We start from the raw sequence: 15,520 nt of genomic DNA, 5'->3' as shown, positions 1-15,520 counted from the left end.
GTCATAAGTGTCTCTTAATTAAAATAATGTCAAATTTTTGCTTTAGTATAGGCTCAATATTTATAAATGAAAAATAAATTATTTAAATTGTCATTTATTGTTGCTTACTTGGGCACTTAGTTTGAAGATTGCCTTTAAATTGCCAATAATAATTAATATTTATGTGGCGGCATTACTGAGTGGCAAATCAGTCTTACTAGTAATCTAAGGATCTCAAGACCTGTTGGTTCAAACCACAACAGGGGCAAGCCATTGTTTCCTTTAGCAAGAAACTTTACATTCATTTCTCAGTACTGGCTGGTTCCAAGAATGAATTTGAGAGTGTGTCTATAAGCTTATAGCTTCCTACATAATCAATGTTAAATAAATTCTTTGTTCAGTGGTTGTCAACCTATCAGTCGCCTTTATCAACGATAAACGCATGTTTCTTCTATAATTCAGTAATTAAATTTATTTCAACTTTGGAAGTCAAGAGTGAAATACCTGACCTTAATTACTAGCTATTATCATTTGCAGAAAAAAAAATAGAATATCAAAAACTTTAGCATTTGCTGGTGAAATACTATATATCATCTGAATTAAATCATGTACATATCTGTCCAGACAGACATGGTACTAGTAGATGTTTTGCAAGGTTCGGAGGATTTAAATGTAAGTAAAATGCTTGCACTTTATTTAACACACCTCTTTAAGTTTAATTAAAGTACAATACTTTGAATTGCAGAATCAAAAGAACATTAAATATTTGAATATTACAAAGACCAAAATCATTTTTGTTGATTTCCAGGTGGGTCAGAGTATAAAAAGAAGAATTTGCAGGAGGAGGAAGGTTTTGACATGATGCGTACAGTAATTATAGCCGTGTGTAGTGCCGGAGCTTATCTTGCCCTTGTTATAGGACTGACTGCATACTGTAGTTACAGACTGCTTCTACAGCGACGTAATAGAAAAGCTATTTGTAAGTATAACCAGTCTGATATTGTTTTGTTGCAGATATTGTTTCTATTGTCAACTTTATTACGAATCCAAAATGATTCTGAACTTGTATTAAATTTGTATTAAATATTGAACATAAATACATGTGTAATTGTATATAAGTTAAACATTTTGTTTATGAATAAAAATGAAAAAAGAATTTCATACAGACCCACTCTGTTGATGCATTTGTCATTTACAGGTATATCTGGACATGTATCAATTACACAAAGGAAGAGCATAGCCTCAAATGATTTTCTGGGGTTTTTTCTTGTTAATTAAGTGTCTTGTTTAAAGAATTCCTATGGTGTTTTTATGCCCCCGCCATATAATGGCAGGGGCATATAGTGTTACCCTGTTCCGTCATTCCGTCCTTCCGTCATCATCAGTTTCCGTTCATTATCTTAATAACCCTTGCACATATTGAACTCAAATTTGACATATGGATATGTCATGAGAAAATACAGGTCAAGTTCGAAATTGGTCATGGTTCGATGATTTTTGGCAGAGTTATGCCCCTTTTACATTGAAAATAATATGAAATTTTCAGTTTCCGTTCATTATCTCCCAAACGGTTCAAAACATTCAATTCAAAATAAACATATGGATATGTCATGAGAAAATACAGGTCAAGTTCGAAATTGGTCATGGTTCGATGATTTTTGGCAGAGTTATGCCCGTTTTACTTTGAAAATAATATGAAATTTTCAGTTTCCGTTCATTATCTCCCCAACGGTACAACACATTCAACTCAAACTTGACATATTGATATGTCATGAGAAAATACAGGTCAAGTTCAAATTTGGTCATGGTTCGATGATTTTTGGCAGAGTTATGCCCCTTTTACTTTGAAAATAATATGAAATTTTCAGTTTCCATTCATTAACTCCCCAATGGTACAACACATTCAACTCAAACTTGACATATGGATACGTCAAAGGAATGCGCAGGTCAAGTTCAAATTTGGTCATGGTTCAATGATTTTTAGCAGAGTTATGCCCCTTTCACTTTGAAAATAATATGAAATTTTCAGTTTCCGTTCATTATCTCCCCAATCGTACAACACATTTAGCTCAAACTTGACATATCGATACGTCAAAGGAATGCGCAGGCCAAGTTCATATTTGGTCAAGGTTCGATGTTTTTTTGCAGAGTTATGCCCCTTTTACTTTGAAAATAATATGAAATTTTCAGTTTCTGTTTATTATCTCCCCAAAAGTATTAAACATTCAACTCAAATTTGACATATTGATACGTCAAAGGAATGCGCAGGTCAAGTTGGAATTTGGTCATGGTTCGATGATTTTTGGCAGAGTTATGCCCCTTTCACTTTAAAAATAATATGAAATTTTCAGTTTCCGTTTATTATCTCCCCAACAATATTACACATTCAACTCAAATTTGACATATGGATATGTTTTTGGAATGCCCAGGCCAAGTTCGAATCTGGTCATGGTTCGATGATTTTTGGCAGAGTAATGCCCCTTTCACTTTGAAAATGATATGAAATTTACAGTTTCTGTTCATTATCAACCCAACAGTGTTACATATTCAACTCAAAATTGACATATGGATATGTCAAAGGAATGCGCAGGTCAAGTTGGAATTTGGTCATGGTTCGATGATTTTTTGGCAGAGTTATGTCCCTTTCACTTTGAAAATAATATAGATACATCTTAGGAATAAGCAGTTTAAGTTTGAATTTGGTCGTGGTTCAATGATTTTAGACAAACTTATCTTTCCTGAATGTTGGAAAAATTTTGAACTTTCAGTTCAGCACTCATACTTTTGTGGAAATGTATATAGCCATTATGTTGGCTACAAATATGCAATATGCTATTTTTAAAAGGTTAAGACTGAATAATTTCAGTGCCTTGAACATTGTATAAAAATGGTTAAGACTGAATAATTTCAGTGCCTTGAACATTGTATAAAAATGGTTTGTGTTAACATTGAAAAGTTTTAAGGGCTTTGAACTTAGAATGAAAAAAATAATTTGTGCAAACAAATTTGGAACTAAATATTATAACATTTGAAATTTTGGCTGCATGCGGGGGCATCCGTGGCATGATGACACATTTCTAGTTTAATAATTCTTCAGCATGTAGGGTTTCATAAGATGATATTCCAAGATTTTATAAACATGTTTGTGGTTGCTATTTTCAGTAAATGGCGAGAAACAAAATGGCGGTGTACCTCAATCAGAACAACATGAACTACTGATGAAAGAAGGTGACCGTGAATCTGGAGGAACTCACGGTTGCCGTAGTGACAGCGATAATCGATCACATGTATCTGCTCTCAGCTCACACCCGTCACATTCGTCACACTCAAACTCGCACTCTAATTCACACACACAGTCACAGAATTTATCGCAGCAGTCACAGAGAAGTGCTGGAAAAACAAGTCTGGATAGGTTCTTCTTTCCAAGACACGAGTTACAGTCTCTAGGAATTTTAGGTAATTCTAATTAAATATTTTTAATATGGTGCAAAATTTTTCCACTTTTCTTTTATAAATAGGTGCAACCTTTGTGTCCTAAATTTTGAATGGTTATCAATAAATGATTAAATGTAATACATGTGCCTATATAATTTTTCACAACTTGTATGTTGTATATCATAAAGAATAGAAAAAAAGTTTTCCTATTAAAGCAGTATGCCTCCAGGTTCATGCTAATTTTCAGTAAAATTTTTAAAATGTAATAGTAAAATATTTTGAAGTAAACATTGAAAATAACTTTCACATTCAAACGGCATTTACAGTTGACGTGAATAACCAAAACAGAGGTTAAAATATGCAAATATAGTCATAACTGTGTCAGTCATGCTGTAGAAATATTGCGATAAATACTGCAAAATCATTCATTAACTGCATATACATGTAAATTATTGTAAATTATTAGTTGAATTTGAAATATTTTATATTTCTTAAAATCATAGTACTAATATTTCAAGTTTGATTTTCTTGAAATATTTTTGCTCATCTGCATGCATGGAGCTTTAAGAAGAAAAAAATTCTTGTTGAATTAGCCTCCCTAAAACTTTACGTCTGCAGGAACAAAAACGGTATATGAAAGAAATATTTAATCAGATTTTGATTGAAATACGTTTGATATAAGGCGCTCAATACTTATGCATTGATTTTACAGGTAAAAGCCAGTATGGCGATATATTTCTGGCCAAGGCCCGTGGTATACGTCCCGGAGAAATAGAAACGCAGGTTGTAGTAAAGTCACTGCTGACAAAAGAGGACCAACATTATTATGAGTTTCAAAGAGAAATGGAAATGTATTCTAAACTAGATCAGAATAATGTCATAAAACTGCTGGGCGTCTGCAAGGAGATTGAACCTTATTTTTATATAGCAGAGTACTGTGACTGGGTAGGTTTTATTTTAAGATTTTTATTCAATTTTCCGAAAAATTATTGATTCTTTTATTGTGGTCATGTTTATGAATTTATGTTTGGAGACTTAAATGTTTTAATTTCTTTTTCACTGTTCATTAATTAAATCTATGGGGTTTTCTATGCTAAATGTGCTAAAATATTTGGTTTTTCCTTCTCTCTAAATATGATAACGTTTTTTGCCTTTTCCCTATGCTTAATATGATAAAATTTATGTTTTTTCCTTTGCTTAATATGATAAAATTTATGTTTTTTCCTTTGCTAAATATGATAAGATTTATGATTTTTCCTATGCTAAATATTATAAAATTTATGATTTTCCCTATGCTTAATATGATAAAATTTATGTTTTTTCCTTTGCTAAATATGATAAGATTTATGATTTTTCCTATGCTAAATATGATAAAATTTATGATTTTTCCGATGCTAAATATGATAAAATTTATGATTTTTCCTATGCTTAATATGATAAAATTTATGTTTTTTCCTTTGCTTAATATGATAAAATTTATGTTTTTTCCTTTGCTTAATATGATAAGATTTATGATTTTTCCTATGCTAAATATGATAAAATTTATGATTTTCCCTATGCTTAATATGATAAAATTTATGTTTTTTCCTTTGCTAAATATGATAAGATTTATGATTTTTCCTATGCTAAATATGATAAAATTTATGATTTTTCCTATGCTAAATATGATAAAATTTATGATTTTTCCTATGCTAAATATGATAAAATTCAGGTGTTTTTTTTTCCCTATGATATCAAATAATATAATTTAAAACTTGATTATGTAAGCTTGTTTGTTAAATTTTATCACCTAGTTCCGGTGTAATGTGAGGAAACGTTGTTGAGAATAACACTGAATGAAGAGGCAGATAACATTTTAAGTATTATTTTGCTTTAGCTTCAACAGAATTTCATATATAAGTTAGCTGATGACTGAACATTTTTGTTTTGTACCAGAATTGTTATACATAAAAATTGTATTCTTTCAGGGTGATTTGAAACAGTTCTTATTAGCATCCAGGGTTGACAACACTGGTCGGAGAAGAATCCCTCCACTGACTATTCTTCAGAAAATTGGAATGTGCAATCAGGTTGCCCTCGGAATGGAGCACATGTCTAATAATAGATATGTTCACAGAGATCTCGCAACAAGGAATGTTCTTCTCACATCACGTCTTGAGTTAAAAATATCTCACATGGCCCTTTCACGAGATCTGTATGTCAATGAATATGTGATTATAAACAACCAGACTGCTCTTCCATTAAGATGGTTATCACCAGAAGCAGTTCTGGAAGCAGACTATTCTACAAAAAGTGACGTTTGGGCGTACGGTGTGTTTATGTGGGAAGTGTTACATTTAGCGGATATTCCGCATAAAAATCGCAATGATGATGAACTTCTAAAGGGTCTCAAAGCTGGTGATGTAATTTTAGAGTTTTCGGAACATTGTCCAAGTGAAATGATAGATCTTGTTCGCAAGTGTACGGCTGAATGCCCAAAAGACCGTCCAAATTTCACAGAAATTTGTAACATTGTTGCCGAGCTTGTACAAATATATTCACAACCACAGTATCAGACCCCCGTATCACCTGCTGCAATGTCTTTCCCGCCAATGACTTCATACCACGCACACGAACCATACATGACATGAAACCATGAAAAAATAAACATAGAAAATGTTCATGTTCTTGAATCCTTTCTATAGATAGTGATAAACAAAAGACAAAATAAGTATTGAAATAAATGGTTAGCATGACTTGACTCGGGAATTCTAGATTTTCCAATTTATAAAATGTTTCAGTTTGTTACGGGGATGAAATTATAAAAGAAAGTGTGATAAGGTTTTAACTAACAATGTGAAATCCAGGACCCAGTTCAGAAAAGTGGACGGTTAGATATCGGACGGGCATTTTGAGTTATTTCAATAGTTGCTATTTTGTGTCTTCAAGTGATAGACTTTGGTTTCATAGAAGACTTTGGTTTCATAGAAACACTGATGTTTACTTTTAAATAGTTGCTATAGACAATATACAGTTTCCTAGAAACAATGTGTTTAGCCAATCGCGTCTGTATTTTGTCACAGTGATAAATAATGTATAGTATATAGACAGTTGGTTCGAATAGTTGCTACTTTTATGTTATATATATTACTGTACTGTCCGAACTGTGGAACATTTTTGAATACTGAGAACTGTTTTAGTGTCCATAAATTAGTTGATTTGTGTATTGTAAGAGGACATTATGATAGTATAAAAAGTTTATATCTTAGATAAGATTTTTGTTTTATAATATCCATATTAGTAAAAGAGACAACTTTATAGTATTGATCATTTTTGTTGTAAGCAAAATACTGTTTAGTTTAAAACAGTATTTATAATTTATTCAAATATTATCAACATGAAGTTATATTTGACTGCAAGTTAATAAGGAAAAACAGTTTACTTACAGTTTCATGTACGTAATCTATGACCAAAGAACTATTTCAGAAAATTTCTTTTGTTATAGAAAGACAAGAAATGTATATATTTGCGCTGATTTTATTTATTTATTTGTCAATGTGCTGTGGAGAGAGATAATGGTGTTAATCTAGGGTAATAAGCTATCTGGAGTCAAAAAGTACTTTCTGTACCTACCATAAGTCATTTAAATCAATGAATAGTAAAATTAAGAGTACCAGTAGTTGTAGATGGTCAAGTATATTTTCTAAACTTTCATAATGACCAATCATTATTGACTTAAAGGAACTCCACTGAGGCCCAAATGCCTTAAAAAATAATATTTGAATTTCTGACCTAGATCATCTTGGGCACTTAAAACAGAAAAAAAAGCTGAAGATAATTAAGAAATATACTCAGAAATAAATTGAATATCATATTTTGCGCTATTCTATGGTTGATTTATGTGAAAAGCATTGCAACAATTTTCAATTTTGGAGGATGGGTGGGGGGTAGATTTCACCACAAAACTATTTCATTTTAGATTACTTATGGTAGATGCAAATATTACTTTTTGTTTATGTGTAAAATTACTTACTGGGATTCATACATGTTTGAAATGTCTATGTTTGTGACAACGTTTGTTTATCTGTGATTCTTATAGGGATATTTCTGTGTGTGACAGTGAGTACATGTTAGTACATGAAATAATGTAGTATCGCTTAACTATGGCAACATACTTGTACCTTACAATCTGTTTGATAAAGCAGAAAGTAACATCATGTAAACTTGAATATGTACTTACATGTATTCTGTAGACTTAAACATAAAAGCTTGAATGATTGTATGAAATGTTTTATTATCACATACAATTAAAAAGTAAAATAATTATTTTGAGTGAGACGTGAAAGAATTGCTTACATGTGTAAGTGTGATATATGTTAACACATGTTGGTGTATCAATAATTTTTATAGACACTTTTTTTGAGAAGAAAAAAGGTTAAAAATGTCTCATTCTTATATATGAAGTAGTCTATGCCACTTGTTTGCCTAGTTCCGTTAATTATTCTAAATGTACAAAAAAATAATTGTTGCTTGAAAAATTAGGTGAAAATGTGAGTACCAGATGTAAGTACATATAGCGTATTGTTTATGGTACATTGGTAACTTTAAGTTATATTTGTTTTCTGTCACAAAAATCATTTTGCCATTTTCATTGTACAAGCTGCTTACACTTATATTATAACAGTGGGTTTTGTATTTTTGTGCTTTAGTTGAGACTTTCATATGTATAAATAGCATTTGTTCAACAGTACTGTATGTTTATTCTTTCGAAAAGAAAATATAAAAGATCTTATTACCTTATGTGTTGTTATTTATTTGTCAGCTGTTTGTGTTGATTATTTTTAAAACTTTTTACGTTTGATTTTATGAATGAATAACTAATCTATTTCCATTTTACATTGTCACCTCTTGTTAGTCTGCTAGTGTTCTTACATGTATGTGATAATAGGAATATAATAACCACTTTGGAAAGGGTTTGGATTAATAAAATGAAACATATGAACATTGGAAGAAATCTCAAATCGTTTATTATTTAAGGCACATCAGTTATATGTCAATTGTGATAAAATAATAATAATCACAACAATAGACAGTGAACTAAAATTTCTGACTGATTTTGGCATTATTACACATAAAATTTGCTGATTTACTTATTTGCACAGATTATAATTGTCATGTATATATACACATACACACTTAAGTAGTCGATATTTCATGTACTTTCAATCAGCACAAGATCAAAACAAGAGCCACTGCTGCGCTATACTTTTTATGCCAGCGCAGCACCCTAAAACAATTAGTTTAATTTCAACAAAACTTGCCATGACTGTTCCTTGGGTGAAAGGCTTCCAGAATTCCACAGAATTTGATTCCATGCAGACATCTGGTTGCCATGGCAGCCAAATGGAATTGCAAGAAGAAAAAAAGATCTTCTAAAGACGCACAAGGCATAGAGAATAGATATTTTGCGCAAGGTTTGTCTAGTGGATCTCTGCAAACTATAGCTATTGGTCAAATTTTCCTCGCCTTGGTGGTAATATATGTATATTTAAATTTTTTTTAAAATCTTTCTTCAGAGGTAGAAGGGCTTGTGCTTAGATATTTAGCATAAACTCTTTCAAGTGAACCTCTTTTAAGGTTATTCAAATTTCAGCTTTTTAGTCAAATTGGCCCTGTCCCAGGAGGTCATGGGTTTTTTCTCCGTATTATTTCAATGAAAGGTCATAAAGAAAGATGTTAGCTTTTCAGAGATATTTGTGAATTATTTGAGGTCATAGCATCCAACGGCAATGTCAACGTCAACAACAGCATGACTGTACAATTAGCTCTTTTTTCTTTGACAAAGTGAACTAATGGCAGAGCTAGCACATTGAAGCGAGGAAAGTGCATCAGAAATAAAGCACTCGGAAATAAATCCACTTTGTTATTTATCAATGGATTAACTTCATATTGAGACAAAACATCTTTAACGTCATGACCTTCATGTATATCATGCTCAAATTGACCTTGGATCATGTATGACATTGACGGTCAAATTGTTTTATTTTCACTGATTATTGCTATAATTGGCTGTAACTTTGTTATTAATCAACAGACTTTTTTCATACTTGGATAAAACAACCTTTTGGACAAGACAGCTTTAAAGGGTGAACTGACCTTGATCTTAAGCTCTAAATGACTTTGACTGTCAAGGTCAAAGTAATGAATTTTGGTAAAGTTGTCATAATTTTGTCATTTATGTATAGATTTGATTCATATGATGTACGTGACAAAATAACACTTGTGACCAAACAGACATGTGGATAATTCAGATATGAATTTGACCTTTAAATGACCTTGACCATCAAATGATTTTTTATTATATTTTCTTTTAACATTGTCATTTATTTATGAGATGTTTTATATAACTCGACATCACACCAGTGATTATAATCCACATACCAATTCATCCTGTGAGCGGCTGAATATTACTCTGGAACAGATCCTAATTAAGGGCTTACATAAATCAGGAGCAAGAGAAGTGGCCTTCCATTCTGCCTGCAATACGAATATCACCATCAACACAATCGACACAATTCTAACAATTTTACTCGCTCTTTGGAAAAGAAATGAATCTGCTAATCGATACTTCTCTCCTTCCAAAAACAGAAAATTTAACGTCTGTTAGATACTGGTGCAAATATTTAATTCATTTCTCAGTCATTTCTTAACAATTCTTCGAGTTATTGTTAAATTCCCCATATCATGTATTTGTTAATTTAAATATTACAATTACTGAATAATTATTATAATTATTTATAATTAATTGTTATATACACTTGGGTTTTCATTTATCACTCATCCAGCATATCCCCAAAAGGAGCGCATCTGAATACTGCATAACAGGTATTTTGATATTTCTTCTAATGCCTACGTAAAAACCAGTTTGATACCAACTCGGCACGGGTCAACTCGGCACGGGTCAACTCGGCCCACTTTACATATATATATATAACGTATTAACTTTGCTTTGCATGTTGTTAAGGTAAAAGAATAATAAGAACTATCTTATCATGTTAACATGTTGTCTGCACATGTCATAATGATTATTTGACAAGTTAACATGCTGTTTGAACAAGTCAGCATTGTCTGTAGACAAATTATGATGTACATTGCACATGTTAATATGCTTTAATGACAAAATAATATCATCATTTCAGAAGATAGCAAAAATATTGATAGCATAAGACAGTCCCGGCGTTCCATAAGGAAAGCCTGTCTGCTGCTACATGTAGTTCTAAAACTGTCAATCCGTGTTTTATCAATAATTACAATAATGACTATAAAAAGTGAAAACACAAACCTAAATATTAATAATTAAAAAGTGGGCCGAGTTGACCCGTGCCGAGTTGGAATCGGGCCGAGCTGACTCGGGGGCCGAGTACGTTTTAGGGCCGAGCTGACCCGGATTCTGATGGCATGGCTAAAATTAGCTTTCCAGGGACATCCGAAATATAAAGAAGGCGAAACATATTCTACATAAAAGAAATAAGTAGATCTAAACTTAAGTCAGATTGTTGTAGAATAATACATGGTTTGAGTTCAAAATGCATTGTAATGTAATTACAAAGCATTTGAACGAAATACCGAGAATTATTGTACCAAAATTTACGGAGTATTAATATCTATTTCCATAAAATATATAGTTGGACAATAAGTTTGGTGGTAAAATTTGTTTTCGCTGCGATTTTTCCAAAAGAAACGTTCCAGTTGTTCCAGTCGGTTGAATAAAACAGTCTTTAAGTCTCCCCTTTGCAGAAAACTCAATCGGAACGTCCTTGGCTATTATTTATAATATCCGAAGACTGACGAAAAGGGCCGAAAAGTTGCGATTGTTGAAAACGTATAATTTTTTCTTTCCGTTTATTTTATTGTGCCCCCACTATAGCGGATGGGGGGGGGGGGCATTAAGATTTACCCTTGTCCGTTCATCCGTCAGTTCCCTTTTTGTGTCGCACGTAGCTCAAAAATAAAGTGACCTAGAGTCATGAAACCTTACAGGAATTTTGATCAACATATGAAGTTGTGCACCTGGGTATTTCCATGTGGATATATATATATATAGTATCTTTAGAGTTACTGCCCTTGACTTAGTAAAAATTTGCAATTTTCAACTTGTGTCGCACATAACTCAAAAAATATTTGACCTAGAGTCATGAAACCTTACAGGAATGTTGATCAGCATGTGTAGAACTTTGTGCAACTGGGTATTTTCGTGTGGATATTTTAAGTATTTTTAGAGTTATTGCCCTTGACGTAGTAAAAATTTCCAATTTTTAACTTGTGTCGCACGTAACTAAAAAAAGTATTTGACCTAGAGTCAATATAGAGTTAAACAGAATCCCTAAAGAAATTCCAACACAACAAAATTGAAAATGTTGCAGGCTCGGTTTGATTGAGCCTGTTCATGGACGGTACTGGAAAGTGCAAGTTATCGTCCACGCCCCCTAGCACCGGCTTAAGCAGAATTCAACATTGAACACGATAATGGTGAAATTTTGAATTTAAGTTTGGCGCTACATCGTGACGTCACGTAGTTTCAGAACAAATTCAACAAAAGTTTTGTTTTATTTGTCAAATGTTTCAAACTCGTCCAGTCTTGGTGCCCATACACCCCCTCCACAAAAAAACAAACAAAACAAAAACACAAAAACAACTTGTCTGTGATAAATGAATTTTTTTCCAATTTACTTTTACACAAAAAGGTCACCTATCAATCTTAAATAACTTAAATTTAAACTCGGACACTCCAACTTGTTAAAATCTTGCAAAATAATGGTGATGATCGTCCATTTTGTCGAAAACAAAAGAACAAAACCTACAACGTATTGTTTCGCTTAAAAGTTTAAATGTAAGTTATTTAGGATTGTATATAGAGAAAAGAAGAATGTTAACAATTTTCTAAATGCACGATGTGTAAATAGTAGCAAAGTAGCCTGTACTGTTACAGAACTCGACATTGTTGTTGTTCCACAAAAGGAAAGCTTCATAGCGTTACGGCGACTAGGTGACCTTTCGCGGAATAAGTATATAGGAAAAATATTCGTTAGTATATCTTTATTTCCTTTCATTTAACACAGAAAAAATATGTTTTTTTTGTTGTTGTTTTGGCGGGGTGGATGGTGGAGGTAGGTGGCGGTTGTATGGGTACCAAGACTGGACTCATGTGACAAAAATTGGGTTGTAAATGTGTCGGTTAGAAAATACAAGAGAGGAAAAAAGAGCGGAGAGTGCATTGTTGGTTGTGAAGTATATCACCTTCCGGCCTATTTTGTTTATATTAGTGAAATCTCTGGAAGTGTTAGAAAAATGAATTTGACGGGCCATCATTTTGAATATGTCCTCTGTCCCCTAACAAAACCGTTACAAGAATGTTGCTCAGCATGTGTAGTTGTGCACCTGGGTATTTTCGTATGGATATTTTTAGCAAGTTTAGAGTATATTGCCCTTGACTTAGTAAAAATTACAAATTTTCAACTTGTGTCGCACGTGATTAAAAAAATATTTGACCTACAGTCATGAAACCTTACAGGAATGTTGATCAGCATGTGTAGTTGTGCAACTGGGTATTTTCGTGTGGATATTTTAAGTATTTTTAGAGTAATTGCCCTTGACGTAGTAAAAATTTCCAATTTTCAACTTGTGTCGCACGTAACTAAAAAAAGTATTTGACCTAGAGTCATGAAATAGAGTTAAACAGAATCCCTACAGAAATTCCAACACAACAAAATTGAAAATGTTGCAGGCTCGGTTTGATTCAGCCTGTTCATGGACGGTACTGGAAAGTGCAAGTTATCGTCCACGCCCCCTAGCACCGGCTTAAGCAGAATTCAACATTGAACACGATAATGGTGAAATTGTTAATTTAGAGACATCCGCAGATGTTTTCATACGGCGGTTATCATGGAACTTTCAATTTGACACAGTAGTGTCATTCCATGAAAAGTGGCGTATGGTCCCAAAGTAAAAGAATGCTTTTAACAATGGACGGAACTAAATGAAATGGAATTTTGAAAGGGGATCTGAGGTTATGAAGCCTGCATATCACAGATAAGACGTCAAAGACAAATTTAAAAAGCAGGCAACATATCCTTACAGGAATGTTGCTCAGCATGTGTAGTTGTGCACCTGGGTATTTTCGTGTGGATATTTTTGGTATTTTTAGAGTTATTGCCCTTGACTTAGTAAAAATTTACAATATTTAACTTGTGTTGCACGTAACTCAAAAAGTTTATGACCTGTAGGCCTGAAAGTTTCCAAGAATGTTGGTCAGCATGTGTACTTATGCATCTTGTGGATTTATTCAGTATTTGTAGTATTTGCCCTTTACTTAATACAAGAATTTTAGTTTTCAACTTGGGCAGATGTAGCTAAAAAAAATTGACCTAGAGACATAAGATTAACAAAGCGGTGCAGTGTGGGGGGCACCCGTGTCCTATGGACACATTTCTAGTTTCGCTCTATATTTTTTAAGCGAAATACAGATTATTTCTATTGTAATAAAGATTAAATATAATGGTTTGTTACAAGTTTGGCGCTACATTGTGACGTCACGTAGTTTCAGAACAAATTCAACAAAAGGTTTTTTTATTTGTCAAATGTTTCAAACTCGTCCAGTCTTGGTGCCCATACACCCCCTCCACAAAAAAACCAAACTAAACAAAAACACAAAAACAACTTGTCTGTGATAAATGCATTTTTTCCAATTTACTTTTACACTAAAAGGTCACCTATCAATCTTAAATAACTTAAATTTAAACTCGGACACTCCAACTTGTTAAAATCTTGCAAAATAATGGTAATGATCGTCCATTTTGTCGAAAACAAAAGAACAAAACCTACAACGTATTGTTTCGCTTAAAAGTTTAAATGTAAGTTATTTAGGATTGTATATAGAGAAAAGAAGAATGTTAACAATTTTCTAAATGCACGATGTGTAAATAGTAGCAAAGTAGCCTGTTCTGTTACAGAACTCGACATTGTTGTTGTTCCACAAAAGGAAAGCTTCATAGCGTTACGGCGACTAGGTGACCTTTCGCGGAATAAGTATATAGGAAAAATATTCGTTAGTATATCTTTTTTTCCTTTCATTTAACACAGAAAAAATATGTTTTTGTTGTTGTTAGTTTGGCGGGGGTGGGGGGTGGGGGTAGGTGGCGGTTGTATGGGTACCAAGACTGGACTCATGTGACAAAATTGGGTTGTAAATGTGTCGGTTAGAAAATACAAGAGAGGAAAAAAGAGCGGAGAGTGCATTGTTGGTTGTGAAGTATATCACCTTCCGGCCTATTTTGTTTATATTAGTGGAATCTCTGGAAGTGTTAGAAAAATGAATTTGACGGGCCATCATTTTGAATATGTCCTCTGCCCCCTAACAAAACCGTGAAAAGTACGATAGTGTAAACATGAAGTTGTTCCTATCTTTTCACCGTCGTTGTTTCGTTATTTCGATTTTTCACCATCGTACTTTCGGCTTTTCACAATCGTGGTTTCGTTATTTCTCTTTGCACAATCGTAATTTTGTGTTTCGCTGTTTCGATTTATGTGTGTCGTGACGAACCTAATGGGACACCGTATATTTACGTTTATGTTTTTCCATCTATTTTTAGTTATCGTGGATTTCCAATGATAGCTACCCGGAAACTTAATTTGTTGAAGAAATGAAGATTTCATAGGCCTTTCAGACACTGAGAATTCGGACTTAGTAAGTATCATAATACACTCTATTCGCAGCTCACTTAATTAATACACTCACGTTACTTCAGTTAGCGAAAGCCGAACATTCGACCGATGCGCCGTAAGTACAACGATGCCGTTTTTCTAGATAAAGAAGTTTTTGGCCCATACAACCCCTACCTACCCCCTCGCCCAAACAACAACAAAAACTACTTTTTTTTCTGTGTTAAATGGAAGAAAAAAGATATAAAGATATAATATACATTTAAAATTTTAATGTAGGTTTTGTACTTTCGTTTTCGACAAAATGGCCGATCATCACCGTTATTTGTTATTTTGCAAAATTTTAACAAGTTGGAGTGTTCGAGTTTAAATGTAAATTATTTAAGATTGAATTTCAGGAAAAAGAAGA

At 32.9% G+C, this 15,520-nt stretch overlaps 1 protein-coding gene across 1 annotated transcript; it reads left to right on the top strand.

Annotated features, from left to right (window-relative positions):
* Positions 1–525: 525 nt before the first annotated feature.
* Positions 526–7,197, top strand: LOC132757962 (inactive tyrosine-protein kinase 7-like). Its single transcript, XM_060749459.1, has 4 exons — positions 526–958; positions 3,142–3,435; positions 4,127–4,359; positions 5,382–7,197. The coding sequence occupies exons 1-4, from the start codon at positions 838–840 to the stop codon at positions 6,042–6,044; spliced, it is 1,311 nt and encodes a 436-aa protein (XP_060605442.1). The 5' UTR covers positions 526–837; the 3' UTR covers positions 6,045–7,197.
* The last annotated feature ends 8,323 nt before the right edge of the window (positions 7,198–15,520 follow it).

Source organism: Ruditapes philippinarum, unplaced genomic scaffold (assembly GCF_026571515.1).
Source record: "Ruditapes philippinarum isolate M1 unplaced genomic scaffold, ASM2657151v2 ctg9333_1_1_1_1, whole genome shotgun sequence".
NCBI lineage: Eukaryota > Metazoa > Mollusca > Bivalvia > Venerida > Veneridae > Ruditapes > Ruditapes philippinarum.
This window is presented reverse-complemented; position numbering and strand designations above follow the sequence as displayed.

Bases quoted from the DNA above. Each gene is read 5' to 3' on its own strand.
- LOC132757962 (XM_060749459.1), top strand. From the start codon at position 838: ATGATGCGTACAGTAATTATAGCCGTGTGTAGTGCCGGAGCTTATCTT. The intron at 3,436-4,126 runs GTAATTCTAATT...TTGATTTTACAG, and splicing joins ACAGTCTCTAGGAATTTTAG to GTAAAAGCCAGTATGGCGAT. The intron at 4,360-5,381 runs GTAGGTTTTATT...GTATTCTTTCAG, and splicing joins TAGCAGAGTACTGTGACTGG to GGTGATTTGAAACAGTTCTT.